The 16,615-nt window shown below is 45.2% G+C and overlaps 1 protein-coding gene across 1 annotated transcript; it reads right to left on the bottom strand.

The window, feature by feature from the left end:
* Window positions 1–14,752, bottom strand: LOC126004283 (kallistatin-like). The gene is made up of 3 exons (XM_049770743.1): window positions 14,523–14,752; window positions 12,593–12,752; window positions 1–195 (listed from the first exon to the last, which is right to left on the bottom strand). Exons 1-3 carry the CDS (start codon window positions 14,729–14,731, stop codon window positions 1–3), a joined length of 564 nt encoding a protein of 187 aa, XP_049626700.1. The 5' UTR covers window positions 14,732–14,752.
* Window positions 14,753–16,615: the final 1,863 nt, after the last annotated feature.

The following is a 16,615-nucleotide window of genomic DNA, read 5'->3' as shown; positions in this document are numbered from 1 at the left end:
CTAGATTGTGGGGTTCACCACCTTGCCCATAAATAAGATGTCGTTAGTGTTGTTTGAGTAGATAATAGTGACAAAGGGACGGTTGAAAGTTATGGAGGGGTATCGAAGAGAAGACATGCGAAACACGTGGAAGCCAGTGTGTGGACCGGCCTTAGGTCCTCGCTCATTCACCTCCAGCATGGCCTTGTGGAAGCCCTGGGGGAAAGCACAAGGGTCAGCCAAAAGCACAGGAGTGGGGGCAGGGGAAGGCTCTAAGAGGAAAGATCAGGGCCACTGACCCTCACGGTTACAGGAGCCTCCTACTAAAAGTGGGGTGAGGCTGGGTGGTGACGCAGGCAGGGCATCATGGGGCACAGCTGCCCTGTGCCAGGTGCCAATCATTGCCCATACCTGCCCTGTGGAGGGTGAGCATGATGTCTGCCTCACAAGAGGGCCTGTGTCTGTCCTCACTGGTACTGTGTCACCATACACTGACTGTCTCTCCTCACACTGACACTGTGTCCCCTTACACTGTCTGCTCACATAAACACTGTCCCCTCAAACTGTCACAGTCAGTTCTCCCATCAACCCAGGCCCAGTCCTTGCCTAAGGCAAACTAACAGCCTGCAGGAGACCTGTCCCCACTCTCTGGAGATTCCCAGGGCTAGATGGGTGTCAATATCCTTATCCCCAGGGGATGACCTAGGACAGTGGTGGGCAACCTTTTTTTTCAACTGAGCCAAATCTTGCCAAAACCATGATTGAAATTTATTTTGAGAGCCACACAGGGTGTGCACTGACAGAGGCTAGGAGCAGAGTCCTGACTCCTGGAGCGGCTGCCCGGAACACAGAAGAGCTGCATTAAAAAGTATAAAGAGGGGGCCGGGCGGTGGCGCTGGAGGTAAGGTGCCTGCCTTGCCTGCGCTAGCCTAGGATGGACCGCGGTTCGATCCCCCGGTGTCCCATATGGTCCCCCAAGAAGCCAGGAGCAACTTCTGAGCGCATAGCCAGGAGTAACCCCTGAGCGTCACAGGGTGTGGCCCAAAAACCAAAAAAAAAAAAAAAAATAAAAAAATAAAAAGTATAAAGAGCCGCATGTGGCTCGCCGATCAGTGTCCTAGGACATAAGGCCAAGACCTCTTATGGTGGCAGGACGAGCCCTCACCCACTGCCCAGCACCCCCAAAGTCCTGCATATTTCTGTCCTAGATCCTTGAGGACTCACCTGCAACACATTTATGTTCTGCTGCTTATGTTATGCTGTTCCCTGTTTATGACCCTCTTTTATTGGGATTTTCTTTGGCTGAACAATGTGTTGAACTCTTCCCATTTGTGTTCACAGATTAATGAAAGCCTCCTGACTTCTTCTTCTTCTGGTGCCCATGGAGTTTCTAAAGTCACCACATGCCAGCTGCCTTTGTTCTCTTGATGGGAGCTTGCCCACACATTAGGTGGTTTAGCCCACTCCTGAATTTCCTGCACTTCACACATTTGTATGACTCTGGCAGACACCAGGAGACTAAAAGAATCTGATTCTCTTGCAGCAAGGTGTGAGAACAGATTTTGTGATTAGAGCTGTTATAGACGAGCAGAAGAGGTTCTGATTCAGGAACTCTATGGAAAGACTTGGTGCATGCAACAAGCCTACTGAAAGCTACTTGTGCTAACTCGTGTTAGCACAAGGGCCCAGATCTCCATCAGTGCTGGGGTCCCCCTGCTCACCTCTGCCGGAGAGAGTGCTTCCACTTTTCCAGCACTTGTGGAGTCAAGGAGGCTTCCACCTCCTCCATCTTGCCGGGATCAGGAAGGAATGAGGAGCAGCTTGGCATCATTCTTGTAATCCAGCTGTAGCACAAAGCAAGGCACATGCTCATCCTTCAGGTACCGGTGCACTCCCATCCGCATCATCATGGGCACCTGCACTGTTGTTATCTCATCAACATGGAAGTCTTTGGGTTGTGTCAATTTAGGATAGAATGGGTTTTTCCACTGAGCTACAGTGACAGGAGAAAAGTGTGAGGTCTCTGTGCACTCACCAGGACATACCCCATGAGCTTGAGAATAGATTAAGTTCGGGCACATTTAGATTCTTTACTCCATATAAAAAATTTAGGCCACTCCATCTGTTTTGGAGGTACTCTATGCTTCATCATTATAAGTTTTTCCTAGTATTGCCCAGAGGTATTGGGGATCAAACTGGTTGGGGTTCTTTGTAGGTAAGATAATAGCCTTGACACCCTAATATTTCTCCACACCCTTCTTTACACTCTAAACTGAGATGTGTCAGTCTCCAGTATAAGATAGTGATTGAGGCCCGAATAGTAGAGCAAGCTGTAAGGCATATGCCTTGAGCGCACTAGCCTAGGATGAACCATGGTTTGATCCCCTGACATCTCATATGGTCCCCCATTCCAGTAGTGATTTCTGTGCACAAATCCAGGAGTAACTCCTGCATGTCAATGGGTGTGGCTCAAAAACAAAAAAAAATGGTGATGCTTCGTGAACATTTACGTGGGCATTCCCTCTGTCTTCTTCTGAGTTTTTCTTCCACCAGGCATTGATTTGTCCACTTCCTCGCACATATGTACAAGTTCTATCTATAGTGCTCATTCTTTCCCTGAACTCTCACAATGTTTCTGTCCTGTGATGAGATGCGACTATTCACTATGACAAAACAATGAGCGTGGCAGAACAAGATTAGAAGGAATCAGCTTAAACTGAGATCACTGACTGCCTTGATGTGAGAGGATGAGGGAATCTCCATGGCTACCTTTGCATTTCATCTATTTATTTATTGCTTTCCAAGATGGTCAAAACTGGTTTCTCCTGGACATAATCCCAACTCCACATTCATCAGCAGTATGCTTGTCTTCTCCTCAAAACCCAGATCCTGGTCACTCATAGAATGGAATAAACTATTCACCCAATATCCATCAGATAAGGAGCTAATATTTAAGATAAACAAGTACTGACAGAACTTAACAAGAAAATAAATCTAACCCAAGTAAAAAATGGGGAAAAGAAATGAACAGACACTTTTTCAAAGAAGAAATACAAATGGCCAAAAGACACATGAAAAAATGCTCCACAACACTAGTCATCAGGGAAATGCAAATCCAAACAACAATGAGGTATCATCCCAAACCACAGAGACTGGTGCACATCATAAAGGACAAGAACAATCAGTGCTGGAAAGGATGTGGAAAGAAAGGAACTCCTATTCACTGCTGGTGGAAATGCAGTTTAGTCCAGCTTTTATGGAAAACAATATTGAGTTTCTTAAAAAAAAAAAACTGGAAAAAATTGGGCCGGAGAGATAGCATGGAGGTAGGGCATTTGCCTTCCATGCAGAAGGACAGAAGGACGATGGTTTGAATCCTGGTATTCCATATGGTCCCCCGAGCCTGCCAGGAGTGATTTCTGAATGTAGAGCCAGGAGTAAACCCTGAGTGCTGCCAGGTGTGTCCCCCAAACAAACAAACAAAAAACCAAAACCTGGAAAAAGAACTCTCATATCATCCAGCTATACCACTTCTAGGGATATAACCTAGGAACACAAAAATACAATATATGAATGCCCTCTGCACACCTATATTTATTGCAGTGTTATCTACAATAGCCAGAATCTGGAAACAACCCAGATGCCTTACAACAGATGAGTGGCTAAAGAAACTGTGGTTTATATATTATGTAGCTAGCCATCAGCAAAAAATAAGTCATGAAATTTTTGTATACGTGGATGGACATGGAAATTATTATGTTGAGTGAAATAAGTCAGAAGGATGGAGATAGACACAGAATAGTCTCACTCTCCTTTGGGATTTAAGAAAAACAAAAGGCATTTTTGTAATAATATTCAGAGACAATAGAGATGAGGGCTGGAAGGACCGGCCCATAATATGAAGCTTACCACAAAGAGTGGTGAGTGCAGTTAGAGAAATAACTACATTAACAGCTGTCGTGACAATGATAGTAAGTGCGAAAAATATAATGCCTGTCTCAAATACAGGCAGGTGGTGGGTAAAGAGTGAGATGGGGGGCATTGGTGGTGGGAAGGTTACACGTGAATATTTTTTTTATATAACTGAAACCCAACTACAAACATGCTTGTAATTATGGTGCTTAAATATTATTAAAAAATAAAATAAGGGGCCTGAGCGGTAGTGCAAGTGGTAAGGCATCTGCCTTCCCCGCACTAGCCTAGAACAGACCTCATCCAGCATCCTATATAGTCCTCCAAGCTAGGAGTGATTTCTGAGTGCATAGTCAGGAATAAACCCTGAGCATTACTGGGTGTGGCCCAAAAACAAAAAAAAAATTAAAAATAAATAAAATAAAAGCAGGATCCAAGAAAAAATCCTAAAAAAAAAAAAAAAAAACCACACACACAAAACAAAAAAGCACAACTGCCTCCCACTCACTTCACAAGTCAATTGTGTGGACCGGTAGTGCCAAAAAAGACACTATATGTTTGAAAGATCATCCAAACACTCATATATTTGAGTGTAAATAAATGGAAATAAGAGTTTTGTTGAGATCATGTTATTATCGGGCTCATTACAATACAACTAATTGTTGAGAATATACGTATCAGGCAAGGATTGAAAAATGTCTCTTGCTAAGGTAAAAAGAGCGAATGTTAGAGGTTTTTAGAGGTCAAATTTTCCCTAGCATCTGCCATGCTCTTTTTGGGAACAAAAGTAACCAAACACAGGGAATGAACCAGTATTTGTTTGCAAGAAAGGTGTTTTTTGGATTTTGGTTGGACAGATAAACCTTGCTAAATACTTTGGCCTTTTTTCTTAGAAGACAAATATTTCTCAACTCTCAAACTAAAATTTCATCCTGATTTCAACTCTGAGAGGTGCAAACCCTCATTCTCTGTGGCCCAGCGCGAGTTCAGCACACCTCATACCCTCAAGCCCAAGCTCTGTTCCTCCACACTTTATACCATGGTTCCTGAATCCTAACCACAATTTCTCCTGCTTCCACCACCATCACCACCACAACCTGTGTTTGCGGCTGGAAATGAGCTCTGAGAGTCCACATTCACCCTTCTCTGGGACTCCCTGCAAGCTCTTTCCTGGCACCTTAGGACTTGGGGACTCTTCCTTGTTCCCCCACTTCTCTGATACCCCCTCTGCTTGGGTCAGGCCATTGTATAGTGGGTTTGCAATAAAGAAACCATAATGCTCTCTCCCAGGATCAACTACAGATACTTCCTCCAGAAAGGACTTAGACAGGCAGGAGCTGGACTAGGAGGAAACTTTCTATTCCTTGTTTTATCCCTGCTGCCCTGCCCTGCGGTCTGCTTCTCTGCCTTTTGTATGTATCCATGGTTTTCCACACACATATGAGCCCTGAATTTCCTAAGTGGTGAGCAGGAGAAGAGGCTGTTATGTGACTGGGGAACAGAGAGGAGTAGGAACAGGTAGGTTGATGGCCAGAAAACCGGCATGTGGTTTCAAGGGGAGTTTGCCTTGGGAGATATTGGCATAGGCTATGTCCCCTCTGCAGAGATCTCCCACTAATCTGATGGAATAAATCTCACAAAACACACAGGAGATATTGCCAGCCAGGACATGTGGAGATTGGGGCAAGGACTCACCTAGGGACCAGGGATGCTCTGGGCTCCCCTGCTCCTAAATCCTCTGCCCTTCCATTCCTCTGTCCTGGTAATCACAGGACACAAAAAGAAGGATGGGAACCTGAGTTCCTGAGTTGCTCCAGAAAGTTTATGGAGCTCCAGGAGGGTCAAGGAGCCTCAGTTTATAGACACATGGTCAGAGGCACAAGGACCAGCAGGATTCTATCAGCATCTGGGAGCTGGCTTTGTTGGGAGACAGCACCCCTTACCTGTGTGCTCTGGCGCCCTCTGTAAGTGTATGTGCAGAGTTGAAATCTTGAATTCGTGGTGGAAATGTTTGTTAGCTTGTCCCACTCCTTGGAACTTGCTCCCAGGATACCCATTCAGTGACCTTGTGATGGTAAATGTCTGACTCTATTGTTATCGTATCAATATTGTTATTATTCCTCAGTTTCCAGGAATAATAAAAGGTTTGATATCATAAGGCATGGCGAAATCAAATGCACAGGGGATCTCAGCTTAGTCAGGATTCAGCCAAGACATTACTCCCAGTATCCCACTGAATGAGGCTATGGGCATGATGCTGAGGACAGCTCTGTCTAGCTATCTCATAGAGCTATCTCAACTCCCTTCTGGTTCCAGGTCAGGGGTATTCTCTGTCCAGGAAGAAGGGCAACCCTGAGGTATCTGGGTGACTCCAGTTGAGCCTGATGGAACAACTGTCTCAGATTTGCTTGCTGAGGCTGGGGGTCAAAGTGTCCTAGCAGAAGTGGAAGCTGAACTACACATGACAGAGTTGTTTGCACTATGGTCCAGGTGGGCACATCGGTTTGTTGGCAAACTGTACCCCAACGATGATTAAGAGTTCAGTGAGATCAGAAGCAGCTGGCTTCTGGCTTGACCCTGCCTCTGAACCTGGGCTGTTAGCTCAGAGCCTGGAAGAAGAAGTTTTGCAGCTAAAGACCCAGAGCTGATGGGGCTGGGTGGTGTCCAGAGACTGGTTGGGCAGCTGCAGGGTTCCTTCAGGCACATCTGGAGCTAAGTGCTAAGTGGGTGCTGTGGAAGGTCTTTATTGCTCTTACCACAACTGCATACAGGACACATATTGGGGGACTGGGCATAGCTCTTTGGGTAATTATGGCACATATTCACATAGGGCAGCATCTCCCTTGTTCAGACTCTGCAGTCACACTGGAGTGTGGGTCTGTAGAGGATCGGTCACTTTGGCCAGGAAGAGGACACCGTGTCCAGTCTCAGAGAACACAGCCATGAGAAAGGGCTTGTCAAATTTCACCGTTGTTTTGTTTGTGTTTGAGGAAGTAGTGACACATTTGAAAGCTGTGGCTGTTGCTGCTTCTGTTCCTTCTTCATCCACATTCAGAACAGTTTTGTAAATTATCTGTGGGTTCACAGAGCTGTCACCACCATGGGCAGAAGAACATGAGGCAGTAAGTCTTCCTCAGGTCCCTGCTGGCCATTGATATGACCCTGCAAGTCCCCAGTATGGTCCTCCTGGATCCCAGAGTTAGCAGAACAGTCTTGTCTTACATGCCTCAATGGGCTGAGGGGCAGGAGAGTCAGATATGACAGGAGGTTGCCTCTGCCATATCTGGCCTGCCCATATCATGTCTGCAGGCCCAACCTGCACCATGGGCTCCTTGAGAGGCAGCACCTGCACTTTTCTTGGAGCCTAGCCCTAGACTGAACCTCTGTGGTTGGAACAGCTGCTAGACTCAGCCCTGGGGAAGAGCAATGGGCAGTAATGTCTTATGCTTGCCCTCCATCTCTGCTGTGCCAGTGCCTAGAAGCCCTCTGTCCAGCTACTCTGATTAGAATCAACATTTCTGCTTTAGGGAGTCAGGTCTGGTTTGTGTTCCCTCCCCTTAGGGCATCTCAGCACAACTTAAGAAGCTCCACTAACCCCCACCCCAATTGCTAACTGCTGCTGCTGCTTTGTTATATGCAACCTAACAACTGAGCTCATGTCATGATGAAGAGGGGCCCTGGATTAAACCCTGATCAGGAGAAGGTGGGACTTTCCACAGTGGGGTAGAGAAAAGAACAAAATAGCTCACCTGGGGAACTTAGAGAGACAGGGGGATCAGAGGAGGACACAGTGACCACAAACTCTGGCTGCTCCTTTGTTCATTGGATGATCATAACACAACCCGTTCAGAGGCCAGCAGATTCCCAAGTTTGTCTCACCTTGGAAATGGTGAAGTTCTGTTCCTTGGTCAGGCCTGAGAGATTTGCCTGCTTAGGGAAGACCTCACAAATGCCCTGTTTGGGAAGAATTTTCTCCAGGTCATAGTCCCTGGAGATGGAGAACTTGGGCAGTTGCAGGGTGAGTGGTCAGGGAGCTGAAGGAAACAGAGCATTCATTCAGTCTATGAATTGGAGCCCTGAACTGGTTCTGCTCAGGGTTCACCCCCCCCCAATGCCGAGTGAGTATATGAATGAATGAATGATGGATCCTGTGAGTAAATAAATGTGTGACCAACTGAATGAGAATATGAATGAGTTAGTGCATGACTACAGGAGTGAATAAAATAATTGAGAGAATGAATGAGTGGTAGAATGAGTGAGTGAGCATTAGTGAATGAATGTGAGTCAAAGTACGAGTGAGTGAATGAATTAGTGAGTGAGTGAGTGAATAAATAAATGAATGAGTGAATAAATGAGTGAATGAATGAGATAGTCAATGGCTTTGAAGCACATAAAAGAATGGAGAGAATGAATGAGTGCCTGAATAAATGAGTGAGTGAGTGAGTGAGTGAGAGAGTGAATGAGTGAGCAGTGAGTGAGTGAGATATTGAGTGATTGAGTGAGGAAGTGATTGAATGAGTAATTTTATGCTGGCCCATTACAGTATCCCCAGGCCTGTCTTACCCCAACCCTGGCTAGCACTCTACTGAGATATGTTAAGGGAGGCAGTAGAGTTCCATGTTGTTTGGGGTCCTTACTGTGCTCCTAAAGCATGTTTCTCTCAACTAAAGTTGTTCCTCCATTTTCCTTGGCACCCTCATAGCTACACAGGTGCTAAGAGTCAGGAAGCCTCAAAAGTATCTGTGATCGCACAATAAGCATGACCCCCAGTCCCAAAGGTCTGACAGAGACAACTGCAACAGAATGGGCCTTCTGGAAGCACAAAGAAAGACGCTAACCTAGGTGCCATCCTAGGTTCAGTGCAAAGACCAAGGTCACCAACCACAGAAGATGGACTAAAACGACACTGAGGTAACAGAACCTCTAGAACCACAAAGACTGACCTCACCATAAGTCCTACCTCAGGATCTGTGCAGATACTGAGACCTCTAAACACAGAGCTCTGAGTGTATCACCCTGGACAGAACAGAAGTCTTCCACACGCCAAAAAACACCACCAGGAGAATAAATGATCCTGAGCAAAGTCTGGAGCTGATCCCATGACAGTATACTCCAAGGACGGAGAAACCCCATATTTCTTAGGCCATGTGAATTCCTTTTCGAATGACCCCAATATTTACTGTGCCAGGGCAGGAGGGGAAAAAACAAAAATACAAAAAGCACAAAAACTTAGTATTTTATATATATGTATATATATGTGTGTGTGTATATATATATATATATATATACATATATATCTTTTACCTTCATTTATTATTGTTATTATTATTTTTATTTACCTATCTATTTTGGTCGATTTCTCTGTTTGGGTGTGATTATTGAAATCGTCGTCCCCAATTATACTTATTTTTTTCTATTCTTTTCTTTTCCCTCGTTATGTGCTATGCCATGTTTCTTATTTCAAGACCATGGCGTGTTTTTGGTTTGTTTGTTGGTTTTTGTTCTGTTTTTTGTTTGTTTGTTTGTCTGTCTGTTTTGCTTTGTTTTTCGGCTGTTTTTTTTGTGGTGCTTATCGATATAGCTGGAGTCCTCACTGGATAATTGACACTTTTTTTGGTACTGGTGGAGTGTTTCACCTTCTTTCTCTCCTTCATCTCCCATATCGATGATGAGAGCCTCTAGAAGGATTCCACCCATTTTGGGAGTATTAGACTCTTACCCCAGTTTATTTATCTTCTCCTTCTCAGACAAAACCACGCAACTTGAACTAGCTAGTCCTGCCTACAGTTAGAGGGGGAGATAAGGGAGGCATCAAGACCAAACAGGTGCAAGACTACTAAGTAGTGGGTTGGATACAGAGGGGACCACATATTCTAGCCGCCCTGGGGGTGAGGGAAGAGGAAATGGGAGGTAGGACAACAACGGAGGGGTAGGGAGGACAATTTGGGGATGGGAATCCCCCCTGATTTTATGTAAATATGTACCTAAAATGTTATTGTCAGCAATATGTAAGACACTATGATCAAAATAAAAATTATATTAAAAAAAAAAGAATAGTTATTAGGCAGCTTAAAAGTGAATTTAACAAAGTCTCAAAAGGATAAAAATGAGTTAAAAATATGTGACAACCTAAGATATGTCCTGAGTTGACAGGAAATTGGCTGTATTACTAGTGAGACAATTTGATTACTGTAGACCTAATGCTTCTTTCACTTTTTCTCTTCTTATATATCCCAAGGGCATCTGTGAGATTGTTTTCTGGAACTAGAGTCCAGAAACAGCAAGAAAAGTGCAATGACTGTAACATGCTCTTAACCTTATGAAATACTGCTCTTATTGTTCATGAAAATGATTTTGATAGCATTACGTATCCAAAAGATGCTGTAAGTTTCTCTGATGAGAATCGATGATTACAATAAAAATTAACACAAAAAAAAAAGTATCTGTGATCAAAAACCAAAAAAAAAAAAAAAAGGGGGGGGGGGCGGGCGGTGGCGCTAAAGGTAAGTTGCCTGCCTTGCCTGCGCTAGCCTTGGACGGACCGCGGTTCGATCCCCCGGTGTCCCATATGGTCCCCCAAGCCAGGAGCAACTTCTGAGTGCATAGCCAGGAGTAACCCCTGAGCGTTACTGGGTGTGGCCCAAAAACCAAAAAAAAAAAAAAAAGTATCTGTGACCCACTGCAGACACCAACACAGATCCACTTTGGTAGAGTCCTGCAGTGAAGGGGTCTGGGGAGGTGAAGACCTAGAAAGGGGACCAGCAGAGACAGGGTGTAGGTACCTCATCTTCAGCTTTTCCTTCCAGTGTTGGAGAGTTATGGGGAGCAAGGCAGCCTCTAGCTCAGCCATGCTGCCCAGATTGGGGAGGATGATTATGGCATAGAGGCTATTGTCCCAATACTGAACCTACATAACAGTTGCGCCAGCACCTCATCATGGAAGAATGTTATCTGCACATTTTTACCATCATCATAGGTACCTGAAAACTGTTTTCTTTGGACATGATGATCATCTTCTTGGGGTCAAAACATATATTCCACTTGCCAGAGGCAGAGAAAATGGTAGAGTGACTGTCTCTGAGTAACCCATTTGGTGAGCTCTGCCCAGATTTCCTTGTACCCAGGGTTGAGCCAGAAAGCTGAAAACTTAGGTCACAGGTGCTGGTCATGCCAAGCAGGGCAAATAAACTCTTGACCAAAAGGGACCTCTGCACAATGTGAGTCATTGTTTTTGTGTTGCCTGGGAGACCAGTCTCTTCTACCTCAATGCATAGGGCATGGAATGGGACCATCCAAAAACCATCCCAGGGTTTTTCAACCAGGACCCATAGCTGGCCTGCCTGAGACTTGAGGCCTGCAAAGTGGCCTGTGATGGGAGCTTACTGAGCCAGGGTAGAGCAGCCCCGAGGGCTCTAATGAAAGCCCTTTTCATTGTCCTCACAGGCCCTGTCATATTACCTTTAAAGAAAAGGCAGTTCACTAGCATTAACTTGGTCTGTGAATCTAAGTACTTGATCACATCCATCCCCTTGTTTTTATCCTCCACATAAGACAGAGATGAGGGGCCAGGCGGTGCCGCTAAAGGTAAGGTGCCTGCCTTGCCTGCGCTAGCCTTGGAAGGACCTTGGTTCGATCCCCCGGTGTCCCATATGGTCCCCCAAGCCAGGAGCAACTTCTGAGCACATAGCCAGGAGTAACCCCTGAGCATTACCGGGTGTGGTCCCCCCCCAAAAAAAAAGACAGAGATGAGCCTCTTGGCAGCAATAGAATCGAGGAAATTGGTGGTGATGATGTTGGAGAATTATATCACCTGGACCTTTGCCTGGAAGCACTTCCCCAACCTGAGCTTCTCGGCCCTGAACACGGCAGTGTTCATGTTCATCTTTGGGGGAATTCTGTGACTATACAGTATGCTCAGTAATAGTTGAAAGCTCCTGTAGATTTTATCCTTAGGAGTCTTGGTGAGATTGAACTTGAGACACTGGAGGATCTCAGTCTGGGCGGTATTTCGGGCCGCCAGTGCCAGGAATGTCAAGACTGTGGAGATGCTAAATGGGGAGAATATGACATCAGTCCCAGGATTCTGGGCAGCCAAGAGCTTTGAGAGGCTCAATGCAAAGTCAGTGTTACACTAGATAGAGTGAAGATGTTCACAGGGTGCAACTTTTTACCTTCCTTGGTCACATTCTTTGACTCAGGAATGTTTTTCTTTTTATACCCAGCATGACATGGGGTATATCAAAGGGGGCATTCCCAGGGGCATGTATGGGAGCTTGTCTAGGTCTAACTGTCATTACACTGTGGGTATCTAAGAGCTGTTTCCAGATCCAACAGCAGTTACATCAACACTTGTTACAGTCACCCTGAAAAGTGTCCCATCAGATCCTGGAACCCATTTGTCGCCTGGACTCACTGCCACTGTCCAACATATGTTCTGGGGTGCTGGTGACCACACCAGCAAGGAGTTGGCCTTGACCCCTTGAGCTCAGAGTGTGGGGACCGTGACTCTCATATTGGCTCCATCAGCAGTGATTCTACTTACCTGAAGACCAGAAGGAATTGTCCCCACTTTTGTTCATTTTAGCCAGAGCTAAGCTCTTAAGTTGGCCAAGACCTCTTATGGTGGCAGGATGAGCCCTTACCCACTTCCCAGCACCCACAAAGTCCTGCATATTTCTGTCCTAGATCCTTGAGGACTCACCTGCAACACATTTATGTTCTGCTGCTCGCTGATGTTGGAAAAATTAGCACTTGGGGAGAACAGTTCGGTGAACCCCAAGGGAAGCAGGAGCTGCTGTAACTGGTACGTGGCCGAGATGGAGAACTTGGGCAGGTAAAAATCAATGATCTTGTAATCTTTGCTGGAGGAAGATGGTGCTGGAGTCAGCTCTATGAGTACAGGACCTGCCCCTGCTGGCCCCATTTCATGTGCTCTAGATGATTCCATTCTTAGTTTTGCTGCACTGGGCTTCAGGTCAGAAGTTCCCATGAGTTCCCTCTCCCTGCAGAGCTCACCAGAGAGCCCACCTTTGTCTCTGCTGGGCTGGGGAACCTCTTGCTGGGGCAGAGCTCAACAGCTCATTTTCAGATGGGTTTCTCTAGCACAGAGGAGGAGGAGGAAACTTACTATCTAGACTAGTACAGGATGGTGTTAGGCCTTCTCTCTCTTTCCTTCCATTCCCTCTCGTCTCCTCTCTTTCCTTGTCTTCCTTCCCGACTGCTTCATCTTCTCTGCCCTCCACCTCCTCTCCTTCCCTCCCTTTCCATTCTATCTCCTCTCCTGTCTACTTCCTACCTTTCCCCTTCCCTCCATTCTGCTCCTCTTCCTTTATTCCTATGCCTCTTATTTCCTCTCTGCCCTTCCATCTTCCATACCTGGGCCAACCTAGCAGAGCTCATAATCACCAGGGTCAGATCAGATGTTCAGAGGATCATGTGGTGCCAGGGATCAAATCCCAGTCACAAGGGTTGAACCCTGAGCCCTGTACCCACCCTCTGTTCCAATACTCCTTTTCATATATTATAGGAAAACTGGCATATGGCTTTTTAAATGAAGAGACTCAGCTTTAAGGCTCTCTGCCACAAGCCCATTTTTTTTCCTTTAAGAAGTTAGTTATAGGGGCCGGAGAAATAGTATAGAGGTAAGGGGTTTGCCTTTCATGCAGAGGGTCACTGATTTGAGTCCTGGCATCCCATATGTTCCCCTGAGCCTTCCAGGAGTGATTTCTGAGCATAGAGCCAGGAGTAACCCCTGAGCACTGCCAGGTGTGACGCCAAAAAACAAACAAACAAACAAACAAAAAAGAAGTCACTTGTAAGGCTTATAAGACCCGGAGAGATAGCCTGGAGGTAAGGCATTTGTGTTCCAGGCAGAAGGACAGTGGTTCTAATCCTGGCATCCCATATGGTCCCCCATGCCTGCCAGGGGTGATTTCTGAGCATAGAGCCAGAAGTAACTAACCCCTGAGCGCTGCCCGGTATGACCCAAAAATCAAAAACCAAAAAAAAAAAAAAAAAAGAATAATTCAGTTATAAGAAGCCTCTTGTAAATGCCACTATAGGTCAGTTGGGACTGGATACATAAGGCTGGATCAGAAGTGCTGGGAGACCTGCTGAATTGCTCTGCTATATGCCTGAGAAACTACATGCCTGACGCCCTGCTCCTGCTTTTTGCTGTTTCTGCTATTGTTTCTTTTTTGCGATTTTGATTGGCCAAACAAAGTGTTGGGCTCTTCCCATTTGTGTTCACAGATTAATGAAAGTCCTCTGGCTTCTTCTTCTGGTGGCCATGGAGTTTCTAAAGTCACCCTATGCCAGCTGCCTCTGCTCTCTTGATGGGAGCCTGACACGCATTAGGTGGTTTAGCTCACTCCTGAATTTCCTGGTTCACCCATTTGTGTGACTCTGGCAGACATCAGGAGACTTACAGAATCTGATTCTCTTGCAGCAAGGTTGAGAACAGATTTTGTGGTTGGAGCTATTATAGATGAGCAGAGGAGGTTCTGATTTAGGCCTCTATGGAAAGATTTGGTGCATGCAACAAGGCTACTGAAAGCTATTGTTCTAACTTGTGTTAGCACAAGGGCCCAGATCTCTGTCAGTGCTGGGGGGGGGGTTGTCCCGCTGCTCACCTGTTCTCTAGAGAGTGCTTCCACTCTTCCAGCACTTGTGGAGTCAAGGAGGCTTCCACTTCCTCCATTTTGCCAGGGTCAGGAAGGATGAAGAGCATCTTGGCATCATAATTATAATCCAGCTGTAGCACAGAGCAGGGCACATGCTTATCCTTCAGGTACTGTTTCATTCCTATCCGCCTCATCATGGGCACCTGCACTGTTGTCATCTCATCAACATGGAAGTCTTTGGGTGTGCCACATCAATGAAGATTGGGATTTTCTTCTGAACTGGCAGTGACAGGAGAGAAATATGAGGTCTCTTTGCACTCACCAGGATACCCCATGAGCTTGAGAATAGATTAGTTGGGGCACATTTAAATTCTCTTCTCCATATGTAAAATGTAGGCCACCCCCATCTGTTTTGGATGTGCTCTATGCTTCATCATTATAAAGTTTTACTAGTATTGCTCAGAGGTATTGGGGATCAAACTGTTTGGGATTCTTTGTAGGTAAGACAAATAGCCTTGATGCCCTAATATCTCTCCACACCCTTCTTTACATTCTAAACTGAGAGCTCTCAGTCTCCAGTATAATATGGTGATTGGGGCCTGAGTGGTAGAGCAAGCTGTAAGGCCTTGAGCGTGCTAGCCTAGGATGGACCGCGCTTTGATCCCCTGGCATCCCATATGGTCTCCCAAGCCAGGAGTGATTTCTGAGCACATAGCTAGGAGAAACTACTGAGTGTCACTGGGTGTGGCTCAAAAACCAAAAAAAAAAAATGGTGATGAATCATGAACATTCATATGGGCATATTTTTTTTCCTCTGTCTCCTGAGTTTTCCTTCCACCAGACATTGACTTGTCCATTTCCTACTACATATGTACAAGTTCTATCTACAGTGCTCATTCCTTCCCTGAACTCTCATATCTCTGTCAACAATGTCTCTGTCAATTGAACGCAACAATTCACCATGACAAAACAATGAGGCTTGGCTTCAATCATGTTCTCACAGGACTGTGAAGGCAAGATAGAAGGAATCAGATTAAACTGTGATCACTGGCTGCCTTGAAGTGAGAGGATAAGGGAATCTCCATGGCTACCTTTGCGTTTTATCTATTTATTTATTGCTTTACAAGATTGTCAATACTGATTTCTCATGGACATTATCCCAATTCCACATTCATCAGTAGTGTACTTGTCTTCTTCCCATCAAAACCCAGCTCCAAGCCACCCACAGAATGGGAGAAACTATTCACCCAATATCCATCAGATAAGGGGCTAATATCTAAGATAAACAAGTACTGACAGAACTTAACAAGAAGATAAATCTAACCCAATTAAAAAATGGGGAGAAGAAATGAACAGACACTTCCTCAAAGAAGAAATACAAATGGCCAAAAAACACTTGAAAAAATGCTCCACAACACTAATCATCAGGGAGATGAAAATTCAAACAACAATGAGGTACCATCCTAACCACAGAGAGTGACACACATCACAAAAAAACAAGAACAAGTGCTGGAGAGGACGTGGAAAGAAAGGGACTCCTATTCACTGCTGGTGAGAATGCAGTTTAGTCCAGCTTTTATGGAAAACAATATTGAGTTTCTTTAAAAAAAACTGGAAAAATGAGGCTGGAGAGATAGCATAGAGGTAGGGCATTTGCCTTGCATGCAGAAGGATGGTGCTTCAAATTACGGCATCCCATATGGTCCCCTTGCCTGCCAGGAGCTATTTCTGAATGTAGATCCAGGAGTAACCCCTGAGTGCTGCCGAGTTTGTCCCGAAAACCAAAAACAAACAAACAAACAAAAACTGGAAAAAGAGCTCCCATATGATCCAGCTATACCGTTTCTGGGGATATAACCTATATATACACAATATAAAAATGCCTTCTGCACATCTATATTCATTGCAGTGTTATTTATAATAGCCAGAATCTGGAAACAACCCAGATGCTCTACAACCGATGAGTGGCTAAAGAAACTTCTACATATACTATGTAGTTAGCCATCAGTAAAAAAAAGTTATGAAATTTTCGTGTATTTGGATGGACATGGAAACTATTATGTTGAGTGAAATAAGTCAGGAGGATAGAGATAGACACAGAA

This window comes from Suncus etruscus, chromosome 3 (genome assembly GCF_024139225.1).
Source record: "Suncus etruscus isolate mSunEtr1 chromosome 3, mSunEtr1.pri.cur, whole genome shotgun sequence".
Classification (NCBI taxonomy): Eukaryota; Metazoa; Chordata; class Mammalia; order Eulipotyphla; family Soricidae; genus Suncus; species Suncus etruscus.
The sequence above is the reverse complement of the archived record's forward strand: the minus strand, read 5'-3'. Positions and strand labels throughout refer to the sequence as shown.